This window comes from Metopolophium dirhodum, chromosome 5 (assembly GCF_019925205.1).
Source record: "Metopolophium dirhodum isolate CAU chromosome 5, ASM1992520v1, whole genome shotgun sequence".
Classification (NCBI taxonomy): domain Eukaryota; kingdom Metazoa; phylum Arthropoda; class Insecta; order Hemiptera; family Aphididae; genus Metopolophium; species Metopolophium dirhodum.
This window is the reverse complement of record NC_083564.1, coordinates 23,425,555-23,444,740: the sequence shown is the minus strand read 5'-3', so window position 1 is coordinate 23,444,740 and position 19,186 is coordinate 23,425,555. Positions and strand designations below refer to the sequence as shown.

Sequence of the window (19,186 nt, the reverse complement as noted above, 5' to 3'; positions counted from 1 at the left end):
AAGGACAATCAGTTTATCAAAAACCTTCTTTTTTCAAAGCTCTGTATAACATCCATACGTTTTTTTTTCGAGCGTTTGACGCGTATTATATAGTAGCAAATGTAGCAGCGTATGCCGTCACATATTATATACTTCTATAATATATATGAATATAATATAAAGCAATGTACTTTTATTACTATGGTCTATGGCTGGTATGCTTAGTATTGTTATCATCATAATTTTGACTTCTACATAAACGTTATAATAATACCTATATAGGTAATAACATTGATTAAATATACAATATAATGGTATTACCTACCTAAATATATTAGGTACACATACAAATAATAATAATAATAATAGTTTTTTTATTATGTACATAAATTAAGAGAATATTTGTAAAAATGTGAATTATTTTGTAAATTGTATACGTAAACAGGATAATACATTAATACTTCAATACGTTAGGTTTTTATCAGAAAAATAAATATAAATAACATTTTACTTAAACACTAAGCTAGTTTTTGATTATTTGCTTTTTCTTTTTTTCATTTTCTGTAGAAAGAATCATTCGATTTTGTAAATGACTTCAGTATAAAAATCCATCAATCATAATATCGACTGAAATACATCATTATATTTTATAAATATTGAATTATCAAATATCAATTAATGTGAACTCGGTTATAGTAGGTAGATGTATTATGTATATAATACCTTTATGGCTTTAATCACAATGATATATTATGTTTGATAATTAGGTACGCACAAAATATATTATGCTCAAAGAAAATCAACCGTAATTATTTTAAATAAAATTTTAAAAAATTACTCAAGTTTTTAAGCAGGTAATAATGTTCTTAAAGGCTGGTTTAATTTTATTAAAATAATGAAAAATAAATAAAAACTATTATTTTTACCGTATTATATAGCAGAATATAGATGGGAGATGATAGGAATATATTATATTATATAGCAGAATATAGGTGGGAGATGATAGGAATATATCCCGCCACGGGATCAGCCGGCACCCTCGATAATATGTTATGCTAATAGTAGCACCTTACAGCAAAATTGTTGTTGATTATATTTATCCCCCCCCCCATATTTAAACTTTCTAAGCACGTTACTGGGTACCGTATAGTAGGTACAGCCGTTAAGTGAACATAAAATAATATTATATTAGATATTTATAAGTTCGATTTATAAATTCGATGGTTATAATTTATAATTTATAAATTCTCCCGCTCTCGCCAACTGTGTTGGCATCTATTTTTACTGAGTGTGGTGGAATGTGGAAATGGCTAACCCTAACATAGGTAATATGTAAATACTAAATAACTAAACAAATTGCGTTCTGCAGAACGTTTTGTAGATAAATATTGTCAAGTCGGTTATCGCCACTTATGTCCTAGCATACACACGTATTCACTTGTGAGTTGAGATATTAATAAAATTGGTACCCAATACGCATGATATTACATCTACAAATATTGAAATATCTAATCATTCTAATTAATATACATTGATAATATTGACGATGGAGAATTTGTTGTTAATAATTAAGATACATATAATAATATACATACACCTACATTTGAAAGTTTTAGCGGGTTATTCTGAATATTATTCATCAACGTTTTCAATGGAATATTACAAATTTGTATCGTCATCATCTTCTGACGTTAAATCTATTACGTTCAAATTATTGCTATCGAGCAATGTGAGCTGTTGCTGTTCATCAATCGAAATCCTTAGTGGTATCGAGTTAACTGATTCTTCAGGGATCGTCTAATTGAATTTAAAATGTCATCAAAAAGAATAACATAATATAATATAGTAAAATATATATTATATACTGCAGGTAATGTATAATTAGTAGTTACACAATACATACGCACCTCTAAACGGGTTTCATCAATATCTTGGTAATTTTGAACTGAATAATGCGAATTTATATCATCATCTTCTGATGTTAAATCTATTACGTTCAAATTATTGCTATCGAGCAATGTGAGCTGTTGCTGTTCATCAATCGAAATCCTTAGTGGTATCGAGTTAACTGATTCTTCAGGGATCGTCTAATTGAATTTAAAATGTCATCAAAAAGAATAACATAATATAATATTGTAAAATATATAGATATATACTGCAGCACAGTGGCGTATTTCGGGGGGGGGGGGGGGGGGGGTAGGAGATGTGTCCTCCATGTCTAGACACCCCCCGACTTTAAAAAAAAAAGTCCTGATATATTGGACATTGGTGTTGTCATTTATTTTAATTATTATAAAATAAATGGTATTTTTATATAAACGGCAAAACTGAAATTAATTTGATTAGATTCGACGACACAGAGACTTATCTACAACAAACTATTTGTTAAAAATAGTTGGTCTCCAAAGTGTTAATAAGAATCATAGAAATAACGAATCAATGTGTCATCAACTATTATACAATATTAATATTGTTATTTTTATTATTATTCTAAAATAATACTTAAAAATAAACCAGTTATATCTAAGTTTTTACGTATTACAAAAAAAGTGAAGTTTAAAAAGTAATTTTTCAGTCGTTTCCAGATAAATTTTTATACATTTAAAATAAACAAATAGGTGAGGCGAAACACACCGCGACTATAGTTTGGGCTACACCTACTGAAAAGTGCCGCCTCTGCCGCCGTCTCAATTTATTTGGCAACGACTGTATAACTTAGTTTGTAAAATTTTAATTTATCACATAAAAAATATGTCTGGATTAAAAAGAAAATATATGGGTGGTGCACTTGTGAGGAAAAACTTCGAATTAAAGTGAACAGAAAAAAAAGAAATTGAAAAAATTGAAAGGTTCTCTTGACAATTATGTAACGAACAATTTAATAACACCAGAAACCTAGCTTGATAAGTGAAACAATAGAAAATAGTTTAAATAGTAATTGTGAAACATGTTGTACCTCTGCAGGTACCTAAGTATTTATTCCTGTAAATAATAGTAACTACTAGGTACCTCTTACTTGTAATAATTGTAATTATTGTTATTGAAAACTGTGTTACAAATCTACCTATTTGACCATGCCTTGTACAAATTATAGCAGCGAACGATCTTTCTCAGCATTACAATGCGTAAAAACCCGATTGAGATCATGTTTATCTAAAGATAGGGTTGATAATCTGACTCGATTAACAGTAGAACATGAAATAACAAAACAATTATCATGATTTGATGATATCATTTATAAGTTTTCGAGAGACCTTAGAAAAAACCGTTGTAATTAAGTTTAAGTATAACATGTAATTTATGCATAAATAAAATAAAATATACATTTTTAAATAAGATAATTAAAAACTTTATATGAGGCCTCATTTTATTTAAGTGCCTGGCCCCAAAATTTGTAAATCAGGCTCTGAATAAATATATATATATAGCTGGTAATGTATAATTCGTAGTTTTGCAATAAATACTCACCTCTAATTGGGTTTCATTAATCATCTCTTCGTCATTCTCAATTGAATTATTCGAATTTATAACAAAATTAATATAAATATCATCTTCTGATGATAATTCTATTACATCCAAGCTATCGTATTGGTTATAGAGAACGGGATGTCCGAAAATTTGCTGCTGCAAGTCCATTGGATTTTCGAAGCATGTCTACTCGAATTTAATATGTCAATGAAAAAATAACATAATATAATATAGTAAAATATATTTAATATTATAGAGGTAATGTAGAATTCATAGTTATGCAATATACATATTATACGCACTTCTAAACGGGTTTCATCATTTTCAATTGAATGATACGAATTTATAAAAATATCAATATCATCTTCTGATGATAATTCTATTACGACCATGTTACGGTTATCAATCACGGGATGTGCGAAAATTTGGTGTTGCTGCAGCTGCTCATCAAAAAAATAACATAATATAATATAGTAAAATATACATATATATTAATATGTTATATATACTGCAGGACGCAGGTAATGTATGATTAGTAATTACGCAATACATACGCACCTCTAAAAGATTTTCATCAATATCTTCGTCATTTTCAATAGCATAATGCGAATTTATAACATCATTTTCGGATGTAAAATCTATTACATCCAAATTATGATTATCGAATACGGGATGTGTGAAAATTTGCTGCTGCTGCAGCTGCTCATTAAAAAAATAACATAATATAATATAGTAAAATATACATATTATATGTATATTAATATGTTCTATATACTGCAGGACGCAGGTAATGTATGATTAGTAGTTACGCAATAGTGCAATACATACGCACCTCTAAAAGATTTTCATCAATATCTTCGTCATTTTCATTAGCATAATGCGAATTTATAACATAATTTTCGGATGTAAAATCTATTACATCCAAATTATGGTTATAGAATATGGGATGTGTAAAAATTTGGTGCTGCTGCAGCTGCTCATCAAAAAAATAACATAATATAATATAGTAAAATATACATATTATATATTAATATGTTATATATACTGCAGGACGCAGGTAATGTATGATTAGTAGTTACGCAATACATACGCACCTCTAAAAGATTTTCATCAATATTTTCGTCATTTTCAATAGCATAATGCGAATTTATAACATCATTTTCGGATGTAAAATCTATTATATCCAAATTATGGTTATAGAATACGGGATGTGTGATAATTTGGTGCTGCTGCAGCTGCTCATCAAAAAAATAACATAATATAATATAGTAAAATATACATATATATTAATATATTATATACTGCAGGACGCAGGTAATGTATGATTAGTAGTTACGCAATACATACGCACCTCTAAAAGGTTTTCATCAATATCTTCATAATTTTCAATAGAATAATCTGAATATATAACATCATCTTCGGATGTTAAATCTATTACATTCAAATTATGGTTATAGAATACGGGATGTGTGAAAAATTGCTGCTGCTGCTGGCTAATCGAAGTACTTTCTATTGAGCCCATTGGATTTTCGAAGCATGTCTACTCGAATTTAACATGTCAATGAAAAAACAACATCTATATTAGTAAAATACAATGTGTGTATGTTCCGTGTGCGTATATTATGTATGTAAACCACAGCCAAGTTTATCGCACTTGTGGTTCTGAAATTTGGTACATTGAAGGTAATTCTGTACCTAAGGGGGCGTGCATCTAGTAAATCTAAATACAAAAATAGTCATTATAATTATTATTGTATATAATTACTTCAGACCTTTACTTCATATTTTTTAAAACCACCCAAATACGACACAGTGTTAAAATAAATACGCGTAGTGTACATTTAACGGAGTTTTAAAATGCAGAGTAAATCTACTGGTGTTATCTAATTTGTCACGTACAACGCCAAGGTCAGGTAGTATATAATGTAGCTGAGTTTGTAGCTATAATATCGTTGATTGTAAATACTAGCTGCGCTTGTGTCTATATAATTAATGGCTAGTGCCAATGTGCAATAGTAATTTATTATTGCATTAAACCCTTCTGAACAGCCCTCGTCAACACCAGTCCAGTTGTACGCGAAAATGTCTTCAACTATATAATGTTAAATCTATTGTATCGCCGTGCGCCCGTGCACGATGTGGGGTGTGGAAGATCGATGTTTGAATTTAAAATTTCAATAAAAAATAACGTATTTTTGTAAGATGTTCCGAAAAAAAAGTGATCGAACAATATTAATGTTCTAAATATATATGGATAAACTATTATAAATTGTTAATCGTTATATTAAATAAGTTATAATATTTGAATGATAATACTGCACGCACCGTGTCTCCGTCGTTCATTTCATCATCGGACGAAATAATGTTGACAGTTGTTGTTGGTGCCGTCTCATTGTCCGAATTATGTACAATGGCGGCATCATTACTATCCCACACCATGATTTCGGTTCGATTACCGCTGAACTGTAAATCACGTTGAAAACATTTTTTTTTTAACCACTTTAAAATGTCTATAAGTCCGTATTATATTATATATGGAACGTCTTTTCATTTTCATGTTTGCGATTAAACTAATGAAATATATGTTAATGGATCACCTACGTTATTCAATCGCATCACTTTACAGATTACCTGGCACTGTCGTTCGATAGCACTTTTTAGTTTTGCTAATATTATATTATAATACATAGGTAACGCGAAATTATTGATGTTCTACTTTCCTAAGAAAGCAAATAGTCTAAAATAAAAACGCGATCGAAACTGTACCGAATCATAAATTAACAACTAATGTATAAACGTGTCATACACATACTTCGCCTTGCACGGATTGACCGGTGCATACACGATGAACCCTCGGGTTTTGTTCCGGATTTTCTGTACGATTCGCGGGCAAACCATTTGGCATCATCAACGACATTATTTCATAATCAGTCATCTCAGACGATGATGTACCATTTATACCTTCTGCAGAATAACATTGATATAATATTGTTATCTATATATTATAAACGTGAACTACTTACTTATATAGGTAAACTTATTACTTATATAGTTATATACCTAGTTATATAGTTATATACATTGAAACAGCTAATCTCAAAAACTATGCGACCGACTTCATTCATATTTATTTTTATAAGTTTTTTTTTTTTATTGGTAATAACTGCCTCGGCGACTTAGGCCATTGGCCACAATATTTAGTATTTAACATTATTGTTACCTTAGGGGGTAAATTATTGCAATATGTACAAGCTTATAACTATAATAATGTAGAAAGATTAAAAAGAAAACAAAGAGAGACATATAAACTTAATAGTAATATACTATAGGTGTTTGTATTCTACATTTATAATAAACATTATATAAATACATTACTAAATTGTATTAAAGAGTTCTGTGTCCCTAAGGAATTTGAGAACATCAAAGATATCAGCGTTTAGATTTATTTATAAGTTTTCTAATTTTTTGTAGGTTCTTACGGAAAGAAAAATTAAGAAAATCGGAAAATTTCAGAAAACTTAATAAATAAATTATAATTATAATTATAATTTATTAATAAATCTTCTCGCGCATTTATAATATCGTTTATCAATATTGATTTTGGTAAGCATATGGCTACAAGTTAAAATTTTACAAAATAACAAATTGTTAAGGTATCATAGTGATGTTCGTGGGAGACTTCAGCCAAACATTGCCTTGGTATAACTGCAGTTGTAACGATGAAATTAATGCTTGCCTTAAAAAAATCATATCTATGGTCTATTATGTTCAAATTTTAAGACTCACAGCGAATATGCGAGTAGTTCTAGAAACTGCGGCAACGCAGCTACATTTTCGGAAACTCTGTTGAATATTGGAAACAGGACACAACAGAAGAATAGTTCTACATAATAGCAATCTATGCTTCTTTCGCCACTTCCGTTTCAGGAGCGGATGAATTCATTTCAAAAGTCTACCCAGGAATATCGGAAATTTCAAAGAAAACTAGCCAATGATTGGAAAAACAATATGTGATTCTAGGTGCCAAAATTGACGCGGTTTGTAAAATCAACGAACAAATTCTCGATATGTTAACAGACTATATTTTATAATTGCAGAGACTTTTGGATTCTCGAGGTATGAGCTGTAACTGAGAATACCTACCTGTAACAATAGGTTGTTTAGACTTCTTTTGGACGTGGTCCCCGTCGTCGTCAGAAGTCCTTTTGCGTTTATTGTCCATATCACTGGACACTTAACACTTGAAATGCGAATCAAAACTTAAATTATTAAGTTGAAAAATACACACGGTTCTTATATAGATAGATAATATTATAATAAACTCGTATCGTCAACCAGTATCCTTGGTAACATGACTAGAACAATTGCGTTTTTTTTTTAATTTTCAGCCACGAAAAAACAAACTAGAGGTATGATTGTATTAATATTATTATATTATTTTTACACGGATTTTTCCTTAGGACCGGAAGACGAATATCGTTACCCATTTGAACTGCAGTATATATATACGAAAATCTAATAAGGATTTGATGGATACATAGCAATATCGCATTACCTATATCCTATCCTTATAGGTACCTATAATATAACGCGTAGTTGTTATGAATTAAGTAATGAAACTTTTTAATAGATATTACAGGATAATCATTTTGACATTTTACTTGGTGCATATTTTTCCGTTTTATTACAACTTAAAATGTAATTTTAAACTTAAAATTGTTCAATAGATTTCAATAAAAAACAAAATTAGACTACGATTTTAAATTTTAATTATAATATGCGTGAAGCTATAGAGTATAGCCGTGTAGGTAATTATTATTATTACGATAAAAATATATAGTAGACAATAGACCTTAAAACAATATTATAAAATTATTATCGTGATGTTGATGGTCGATTATCAATTATATAATTGATCATTAACATAATCTCTGTAGGAACTTTCTTCAAATCACATTAGTTGTAAAGGTAAACACTTAAACTGTAGGTAAGTATGTGTAGCATTTACCATGAACTTCCACATATCTTTTTGACCTCTCCCATACGGATCTACCATATTACGCGTCCACCAGACCGAGATTTTGGGAATGCAGCCGGCACCGGCAAACTTTATTACATCGACGAAAAGTTGCAAATTATTTTGAGTTAGAAATTCATAAAATTTTTTTCTTTAAATATAAGATTTTAGAATATAATACAAGATTCTTCATAAGTTTTTCCACCCTTATCAAAAAAAAAATTTCTAGAAGAAAGTCGAATTAAATTTTTATGAGCGTTTGAAATTCATATTTTTACAACATTTGATATTCACTCAATTTCTCATGTAACGATTTTCCTATTTTGTTGTAGTTAAAAAACGAATGACTGTATAGATACTTGAAAATTTCACTGAATGTTTATATTAGCATTTTCTATACTTACACCATACAATTTTGAAAATATTTTGACTCATTTTGGGCTGTTTACGAACATTGTCAGTTTTCAATCTTAAACATTGAAAAAAATATACTTTTGACTTGCCAGTCGTCACTAATTGTCACAATGATTAAAAATTTAAGTACCTAATCATAAGTCACGACTCACTACAAATCATGACTCATTAATCATTATATACCTTTAATTAGACATTATTCTTTTTTGTTAAAAATCGATTTTGCGTAAAAATTCCCGTTTTTCCTTAATTTTTCTTTTGTTTTTCACATCGCTTTTGAAAACTACTGGGAAATTAAAATTTTGACCTCCCCAATGCACCAACGATATTCACTTTCCCATCGAACAAGATACTGAAGTCGAAAATCGAAGCATTATTTCGACTACTTATCGTGTACACAGACACAAAAATAAAAAAAAAAAAATAAAAAAAAAATAAAAAAAAATAAAAAAAAAATAAAAAAAAAAATAAAAAAAATAAAAAAAAAAACACACATCATTGTAAAATCAATACATTCATCGTTTCACTCAGAATCTAAAAACTAAAAAAATTGAAAACTGAAAATGCCCGTAAACAGCTCAAAAAGTGTCAAAATATTTTCAAAATTGTATGGTGTATAGGAAATGCTAATATAAACATTCAGTGAAATTTTCATGTATCTACAGTTATTCGTTTTTGAATTACAAGAAAATAAGGAAATCGGTACATGAGAAATCGAGTGAATATCTAATGTTGTAAAAATATGAATTTAAAACGCTCATAAAAATTTAATTTGACTTTCTTGTAGAAATTTTTTTTTTGATAAAGTTAGACAAACTTATGAGGAATCTTGTATTAGATTTTAAAATCTTAGATTTAAAAAGAAAATTTTTTATGAATTTCTAACTCAAAATAATTTGCAAATTTTCGTGATTTTTCCGTATTTTTTCAAGATTTGAACTTTAAACGTGTATAAAAAAAAACTGTGACTAAGGATTTTTAATTTTTTTCATCTGCCTTTGAAACAATAACCTAGGAGCCTTCTATTAAATTTTCAAGCTTTTTTACCCAACAAATAAAATTTTATTGATATTTATAGAAAAAAAATTTAAAAAAACTGAAAACTGACAATGTCCGTAAACAGTTCAAAAAAAGTCAAATTATTTTCAAAATTGTATTGTGTATAGAAAATGCAAATATAAACAACCAGTGAAAATTTCATGCATCTACGGTCATTTGTTTTAGAGTTACACCAATAACCAAAATCGATTTTGTTAAAAATCGATTTTGCGTAAAAATTCCCGTTTTTCCTTAATTTTTCTTTTGTTTTTCACATCGCTTTTGAAAACTACTGGGAAATTAAAATTTTGACCTCCCCAATGCACCAACGATATTCACTTTCCCATCGAACAAAATACTGAAGTCGAAAATCGAAGCATTATTTCGACTACTTATCGTGTACACAGACACAAAAATAAAAAAAAAAATAAAAAAAAATAAAAAAAAAAATAAAAAAAAAAACACACATCATTGTAAAATCAATACATTCATCGTTTCACTCAGAATCTAAAATAATTTAGGCCATACCCACTATAATATTATGATTGAATCATTATAATCATAGTGCATCTAAAATTATAGTTTGCATGTACTAGGTACCTATATGGCTATATGTAAAATGAAACATAGTAATAGTGATCATGGTAGTGACTATACAGAGTACAGAACTACAGACCAAGATTCAAGACAATCATGGACTCTATAGGCTATCTGACTATTAGACTTACAAGTTAGTTAAAAACTATTTAAACATTTGAGATCTTTAGTTATGCAACTGATCACGGTCAAACAGTGTAGCCTAGAGTGGCTATTATTAATCTCGGTGTTACAACTGTAGTAATATATTTTTAAGCGATAAGAGTAGATTGTTTATTTGGATAAATGATAAGAAATATAAGCAACCAATCAGAATAAGCAGCAACCCAGTCGACATTGTTGTTGTTTTGTGGTGTTTTTTATGTTTTCGTTATCAAGTGTTATCTACTTGTTCCTACGAAATATTATAGTGTTAGTGTGTAAAATAAATTGTATGATAATATACGTCTGTGTATTATACACTACACAGTATTACAGCCTTGCAATTTGCGGGGTTATATTAATTAAATACTTCAATATTCGATCTATCCATCTCTGTAGTACCTATCTGAAGTTTTCGTTTTTAACTATTACATCTGTACCTGTGATTTGTGTACGTGTGTTCAGGACCCGGAGACTTGAACTGTACAACTAAGTACCTAATAATTTTTGTGGTAAAATGGTAAGCCTTATATTTGAAATAGTAATTTATTATAATAAGAACTGTGTCCTTACATTTTATTATTTCTTAAAACTGTATAAAAACGAGTATGGGTTTCTGGTAAATGTTATAGTATTATTTATATTTACGATTTTAAAATGTTGAATACCCAGGAATGTGATTCAAATAAATAGACATGCAGTAGTGCAGTATTTTTGCAATATGGTATATTGCCATAAGCCATATGCCATTAGCCAAATAATAAAATTCAGTTTTCAAAAATGTTCTGCCTGCCTCATGTCAATTCAAACTTTAAACTAATAGTCATAATATTTATTAATATATTATGATAAGTAGAGTTACTTTTAGAATTCTACAAGATTTAGTATATATATATTTTTTTAAATTTCATGCATGTCCCTTTAGATCAGGAATCTCATACTTATAAAATAAAAATTCACCTAAGTTCCTACTAATTAAATATATTTATTTATGATATTATGCTATTTCATTATTTTGTGTTTACAGGGTACTAAAGTGTGTGATATTGGAGATGATGTTAAGGAAACATTGAGAAAGTTTCGGTTCCGTAAAACAACAAAAAATGCTGCCCTTATAAGTTAGCCATTTTCAATATCAATATACATTTTTAATTTTAAAGATTAATCTTATTTTGTTTTGTAATTTGTAAATAGTGAAAGTAGATAGAGAAAAACAGCAAGTATGTGTAGATGAAATGTTGGACGATGTTACTCTTGACGAACTAAGAGAAATTTTACCTGGTCATCAGCCACGTTATATTATTTACTGCTGTAAAATGGAACATGAAGATGGGCGAGTGTCATTCCCGATGTGCTTCATTTATTTCACCCCGAGAGGTATTTTATAATAGTTTTTAATGAAATTTATTATCTTGATACCAATTGTAATTAATTTTTAGATAGTCATATGGAATTACAAATAATGTATGCAGGCACTAAAATGGCCTTACAACGTGAAGCCAACTTGACTAGGGTGTATGAAGTGAGAGAATTGGATGAAATGACCGATGAGTGGTTACAAGACTGTGTTATGGGAAAGTAATATTTTGTATAGATTTAAAATGGTTTATAAATGACATGAAATAGATTTTAAAATTAATATACAGTTTTAAAAAGATACCATAAACTAATTTAAAACAAATATTGACCCATATTTATTTTAAATGATCTACACACTTTTAGATATTAAAATAGATAGAACCAAGTACAGACCACTAAATAAAATTTAACTGTTCAATGTCTATTGCAATTTGTTTTTATAATATTTGATGTACCACATCAAAATATTTTATACATTAATTATTGACTACCATTTTAGGTTTTTATATTATTATTCTTTAATCTTTGGGGCATATTTAAAATATTTTAACCACTATAAACATTCCTTTTGACTTTGCACTTGTGTGTATTATGATAAAGTATTTTTTTAAATTGTATATCATAATTTTTTTACACAAAAACGAACCCCTGTTTTGATATAAATACTATATTTTCAATAATTTAGATTATCTAAATTATAAATGTGTGATTTTTTTACTTTACTTTTTTTATAAATAATTTATACATACAATCATACAAACTATTTGTACAATTATACATGCTAATTGTATTATTAATACAGATGATTTTTAAGTGGATTAATATTTTAGAAGACATATTATTTGCTGTTAAATTAATCAATGTTCATATATTTATTATGATAAATATATATTATTTATTCATTTTTTTTTGTTAAAAAATACATTTTTAAGTTTGTTAAATTATATTTTTAAGATGTCTGTAGTGTAATCTTTTCTTTGAAAATTACACTCACTAATAGCTTATAATAAAGAATGTCACTTTTTTATAATAAATAATGAGTTGTGTTTTATATTATTGGTGATAGTTTTCTAGAAATATTGTTTTGTTGTGTAAATATACATTTAAAAAGAAACTATGATATTCTAAAAAAAAATGTTTATGAACTTTCACCAACACTATTTTGTCAAGTTTCAAGACCATAATCACATTTACTTTTAGAATGTTGGTTATGATGGTTTTTAGTCATTGGAACGGTTACCAGACATTTGTGATATTCATTCATTAGTCAGTGTTTATTAATTATAACAACTGTTTAATATACACAGTACACAGTTCTTGGTTAATTACCAACTATTCAGCTAAATCATGGTAAAAGGACTATTTTAAATTTGGATAGCAAAATCAATAAATAATGATTTTAAGATACTTGAAAAATAATATTGATTAATGATCACTCAATAAGTATATATTATCTTTATTTATAAATTAATAACAAAAATGCAGTGTGATCTTCATGTACAAATATGCTTATTGTATAAGACAAATAAATAATGCGTTTTAAAATTTTACAAAAAAGTAGTAGTTAAGTGTATATATTTATTGTAATGACAGCTGTAATACCGATTAAATGTACTAGCTATGTATAAGTATTTTTTTATAAGTTAATACTTAATTCATATTTATTTTTTTTTTAGTTTTATATTTTTATGAGACCAACTAATTGAAAATATATTTTATAATCATAAAAAAATATCATTAAAATATAAAAACATAATAATAATAAAACTTTTAAAGTTATATAATTAATAATGATGGCCTTATATTAATATTCAAATTTTTATAGTAGAGTTTATGTATTTACTAATATTGTACTTGTGTCTTGTATGTATCAATGCACTAAATATAAAAAAAATTTCATTTAAATCTATATAACATTTTAAATTAGCAAACTGGTACATTTTATTACTTACGAAATTACAGTACTTTTAAAGCTTTATTAATACAAAATTGAAAATATAATAACTAAAATGACAAAATATTAAATAAATATAATGACTTATTAATAAAAATGTACAAATCATATAAATACATATCACTAAGAGTGACTTTTAACATTTATTATGTTTAATTATTAATTATACACTTAAAAAAAATTGTAATAAGTTACATTCTAAACAAAAATGCGAACACATTAATAGGTAGATATTGTATTATATATTTATATACATATACACACATACCTTTGTATTATAAGTATATTGTGTATGTGAAGGAATATTTTATGTTGTGTTTCTATAAAACAAACTACAAGTCTCAAGTATGATTAGAGGTACTTAGAAGTAATGTTTCTTCTGTAACGAATATAGAGTCTCAAATTGTTTTGGGCAACGTCCGGTTCGAGAAGAGTAAATGCCATATTCACAAATTGGCAACAAACACTGACCCGATGTAATGCAGCTGTTGAAAAAAAAAACAATGTTTAAAGTTGTTAAAACTTTTGATTGAATTATGATTGATTTTGGTAAATAATTTTCTGCGATTTAATGACATTTTATATACATATTATACGATGGCTAGTATATAAATAGATTTAATAAAGTGCCTATAGTAAATTAAATGTGTGTAGAATAAATATTACTTACTATCTATCGAGATGATTAAAATACACGTTGCCTTTCTTATATCGGATGCACTCTCGTTGTTTGTCGAAACAGTCACACGAACATGAACCGTTGGTTGAATAACGTACAGTGTATTCCGTGGGACACTTGCAACTATATTTTATAACACAAATTATTCAATTATTGACTATTGTATATTAGGTTATTGACACACACTTAAGTGGACTTAGGGGCATACACCTATATCCATTAACTACTACCCCAATCGGTTTTCAGTTTAACAATTTACTTTATTTCTTTGTTTAGTATTTTTAGTTACTAATATGTACATCAGTTAACTAAGGCATTTTTCATACGTTTTCAATTTCTAAGAAAAAAATTATGAGAAGATTTGTAAAATACCCATAGGCGCTCATAGTGGAAGGGTTGCTAAACAACACAAACTAGAAATTCGCTAGACTAAACCGGTGTGAAAAATAAACCTAACCTATAAATATATAGGTTAGGTGTGAAAGCACCGGGATGTTTGCACCATATCATTTAATGGTTCATTATTCCAGTGCGGGATAATGTGGGATAATTTTAAACCTGTGTAGTTCAGAAAATTTCTAGAAGTCTCATAATAGAAGTTAGAACTCCCAGATTAATAGGGATTTTGGATAAAATTTCATAATATATAGGCATTTTATGTTGTTTTTTTAAACGATGATTCCTATGAAGTTTTATATTATTTTTAATTTAAATTTAATTTTATATATTCAATTTTGACTCGGGAATTCAGAAATAATTTATAAATTATTCTGATTAAATATTTAATAATAATCGTCAAAATATTACTTATTAAACTTTTGTATGAGCATAGCCCATACGTAATTAAATAAATGGCAAAATGCATTTATCACTGTGGTAATTTGTATTATTTTAATGCGCATGATTTTATTTCTTTGTTTTTCTTTCCTTCATAATAGGTATGTGGCCATAAACCACATTACGAATAATTTATGTGAAATAAAAATAGCGTTCCAACTTCTTACTCCAAACACTAAACATAGGTCCGTACCCCCCCCCCCCCCTAAAATCTTACGCCCGGGGATCAATCCCCCTAGTTCCCTATGTGTACCCGTACGGTCTGAAAAATATGCCACCCCTCAAAATTGAACTCTCACTACACCTGTGAGAAAAGGTACCTGTATCTTTCATATCTATAATATATTATAAGTTATTAATGTGATACAATTTTTAATTTACCTGTTCTGATTATTTTTTTCGGGTCTGTGTCTGAACGGCAGCGGTGGATCTGGGTCTACCACGGAAGCAGTTGGCATTGTGTCTCTGGGCATCAAGTCGTCCGTTCTTGACTGGCACTCGCACTCGGTATGGTTGTAAAAAAGTAACGATTTCTGGATTGACGAATGTTCGGGCGACTTCCAGTCTCCCAGTCCGGGTAAAGTCTGCGTAAGAAATTAAATAAATAAATAAATAATAAGTATAAAGATGCGCAGACTCGATTAATATGACTGAGGTTGCTTAAGTCTGGCATAATGGCTAATTGAACTTTAAAGTGACGCGAAGATCGTCTAAATTTAGATATGTACATATGTCCTATATACGTCCTGCACATAGGCGGAGATTTAGTGCTTTAGACAAATTAGGGGATGGACTTGGAATCGTTTATACAATTAAGCACAAAACAAATTTGCACAACCACATATTTCTCTGTAAAAGTGTTTTTAATAAAAAATTATAGGTAAAACAATTTACATTTCATAATAATCAAACATTGTAAGACACAAAAACTAACAAAATTGTTACTTTTTATGAGTACGAAACTCGCGTGACTGCGTGAGTAGGTATCTACTTATATGCACTTAATTCTAAATATGCAATTTTAATCTCGTTTTATTTCGCGACTATTTCGTTACACCTGATACATTTAGAAGCTCTTCTTACAATATTATTTTGGTGGTTTATTAACAATTGTCTTATGCGTGTCGTCGATGGCTCGTGCTCGCTTTTAAATGTTTATTATATAATTGCGGCCATTGGCGAAAAACTCCATGTGAAAAATTTAAAATATATACCATTTAATATTATTATAAATTAGATACCTATTTTATATGTTATGCCATCCAGCATAGCTAGCCTTCCAAACTGTGACAGGTTACATAATAAAAATAAAATAATATATCGCCCATGGACAGACACATATGCGAGTGTGTGACCGTGACATAACGAAAGATTTATTTGATCGCGCCACCCTGTGTATTGTGTATAATATAATAATATACAATATGCGTGTACTATATATACGTGAATACGTCTATACATAAGGAAATGGAATTATCGTACCAATACAAGGGGGGCTCCTGGATGGTGCCGGACTTCGCATCAGTCGACGGATCGGAGAAAGTCCTACTACGCATACAATTGTAAAGATCACGCGCCGATTTAAATTTTTTCACGCACAATACCGCGGTCCTTCCGCTGGTGACGTTTCTATTATTTCATCTCGTTATCCCTACCCGTTAGTCCTCCACACCACCGTCGAAATTTACGCGGCGTGCGATTAACAATCGATGCATCGAACGAACACGCTGCAATATAATATTATACGACACACATATACATATTACATTATAATGTAATGTCACCGGCGCGCACAAAAGAACCCTCAAACCCATTAAGATAAATAATATTATAATAAATTTATAAGGATCGAGGGGATTCGTCCGATAAATTGGTAGGTACTCCGATTAATACATTTATATTATTATTTTGATCGTCGGGACTGGTAATATTCTGTCGTCGTCGTAGTAAGTATAGCTAAATAATACACACACATAATATATATAAATATTGCAGGCGCGCATCTGTCTCGTTTTTATTGTCGATCGTCCCCGCCCGGCGACCGTCGAAATTTCAGGTTCCGCGATGATTTTTGTTTGATTTTGCAGTTCAAAACGACACGAGAGGGTGATCAAATGTGTATTTAAAGTCCCTGAAGCCTGACTGTGATTGAAATTTGAAACATGGTCGAACAGTAAATACTGTATAGTAGCGAGCAAACATTTTAAAATGTTTAAACACCGCCCATTCGATGTATTGTATTATTATTATTATTATTATTATTATTATTTGTGTATTACAATATTGTTATAAATTATAATATTATAGATTATATAACGTGATCGACATGTGGCGAAACCTTGTTTTCAAAATATTATGTATAAAACTGAACTATGAATGATGATGTCTCGACTATATACCCGCGCGTATACTTGTATAATATAGTAGGTAAACCTAATCACGATATGTTTACACGAATTTAACTCATTATTATTACCTACCTATTACTTATTATTAGGTAAGTGTGGTACCTATATATCCTGTTCCCAAATAGTGAAAAAACAAACATATAGTTACATGCAATAATAACACGACGTGTCATGTCAATTTATAATAATTAACATATAATATTACTATAATACCGATATTATTATATAATATAATTGTAATACATTTTTTAGTTAAAGTTCGTAAAACTCTAAAATATACCGAATGTAGATTTGTATAATTGATATCGATATTTCCAATTACCTTGAACTACTCTTTGCTTAAATATAGTCGTTTTATTTATTTGTGTACGTGTAACCAAAATTAAAGGCCACGTTACTTATTTTTGTCGTTAATATTATTTCAGTACCTAGTACCTACCTATATAATATTGCCATTTGCAGCATAAATACATTTTATCATATTATTGTGTGTAATGCATTAATCTCTACTACCATAGGTGCAAATAACCCAAAAATATTAGGCGAGCTTAAGTAATGCTTAGGGTGGTGCAATAAGCACCCAAAATATTTTAGACAAAGCAAAGCCGTGAGGTGCTTTACCACTCCTCACACTCCTCTTATATTCATACTTCTAGTAAACGTTAAACATAATATAAATTAAAGATTTAATATTTAAACCAATTTTGTATAGATGTGCGTGAATTTGTAGGAAAGTTAATTCTTTTTGGCTTATTTTATTATAAATATAACTTTCTTCACAAAAAATTTAAATTAGGGACAAGATCAGCACGAGATTCGGGGTGCTAGCATTAAAATGCAGGGTGCTAAGCACCCTTAGCATCCCTATGATCTGTGCCAATCCGTATTACTAACTAATAAGTAATATTTAAAGTCTTAAAAATTGTACCTTCTACAATTATAACAGATTCTCAAATATAATAAATTTTTAAAAATTTTATTTTATTATGTCCTAGGTATTATTACTTTGATAATTTTAATTTTTGATAGTTCAAATAGTTTTAATATTGCCAGTTGAGATTTCTTATTTGTTTGTCTTTATAATATATAGTTTATGCCTGCACTTTCATATCTATAGATTTATATTAATTTACTCCATTAAATTATTAGTAAATTTATATCAAGGGACACTTGATGTGTTAGATGTATATTATGTATTTATGTATCATATTAAGATTTATTTATTTATTACTTCACGATTCATGATAATATTATTGTATAGTCGTACGATGACCGTTTACGGTCGTTGTGGTATA

At 28.6% G+C, this 19,186-nt stretch overlaps 3 protein-coding genes across 3 annotated transcripts in view; 1 reads left to right on the top strand and 2 right to left on the bottom strand.

The window, feature by feature from the left end:
- Positions 1 to 1,638: 1,638 nt before the first annotated feature.
- LOC132945656 (uncharacterized) lies at positions 1,639 to 7,669 on the bottom strand. The gene is made up of 11 exons (XM_061015425.1): positions 7,591 to 7,669; positions 6,260 to 6,411; positions 5,773 to 5,910; positions 4,799 to 4,987; positions 4,542 to 4,682; positions 4,280 to 4,420; positions 4,006 to 4,146; positions 3,750 to 3,887; positions 3,448 to 3,633; positions 1,887 to 2,066; positions 1,639 to 1,776 (listed from the first exon to the last, which is right to left on the bottom strand). Exons 1-11 carry the CDS (start codon positions 7,667 to 7,669, stop codon positions 1,639 to 1,641), a joined length of 1,623 nt encoding a protein of 540 aa, XP_060871408.1.
- A 3,246-nt stretch (positions 7,670 to 10,915) lies between these two features.
- LOC132945087 (glia maturation factor beta) lies at positions 10,916 to 12,599 on the top strand. The gene is made up of 4 exons (XM_061014714.1): positions 10,916 to 11,174; positions 11,682 to 11,772; positions 11,849 to 12,031; positions 12,094 to 12,599. The coding sequence occupies exons 1-4, from the start codon at positions 11,172 to 11,174 to the stop codon at positions 12,234 to 12,236; spliced, it is 420 nt and encodes a 139-aa protein (XP_060870697.1). The 5' UTR covers positions 10,916 to 11,171; the 3' UTR covers positions 12,237 to 12,599.
- A 1,192-nt stretch (positions 12,600 to 13,791) lies between these two features.
- Positions 13,792 to 19,186, bottom strand: part of LOC132945086 (uncharacterized) — a 42,308-nt gene continuing 36,913 nt past the window's right edge. Inside the window, exons 4-6 of the mRNA XM_061014712.1 lie at positions 15,865 to 16,067; positions 14,638 to 14,769; positions 13,792 to 14,452 (exon numbers count right to left, since the gene is read on the bottom strand). Coding sequence (XP_060870695.1) covers positions 14,329 to 14,452; positions 14,638 to 14,769; positions 15,865 to 16,067 — 459 coding nt within the window. The 3' untranslated portion in view covers positions 13,792 to 14,328. The remainder of the gene's footprint in view (positions 14,453 to 14,637; positions 14,770 to 15,864; positions 16,068 to 19,186) is intronic.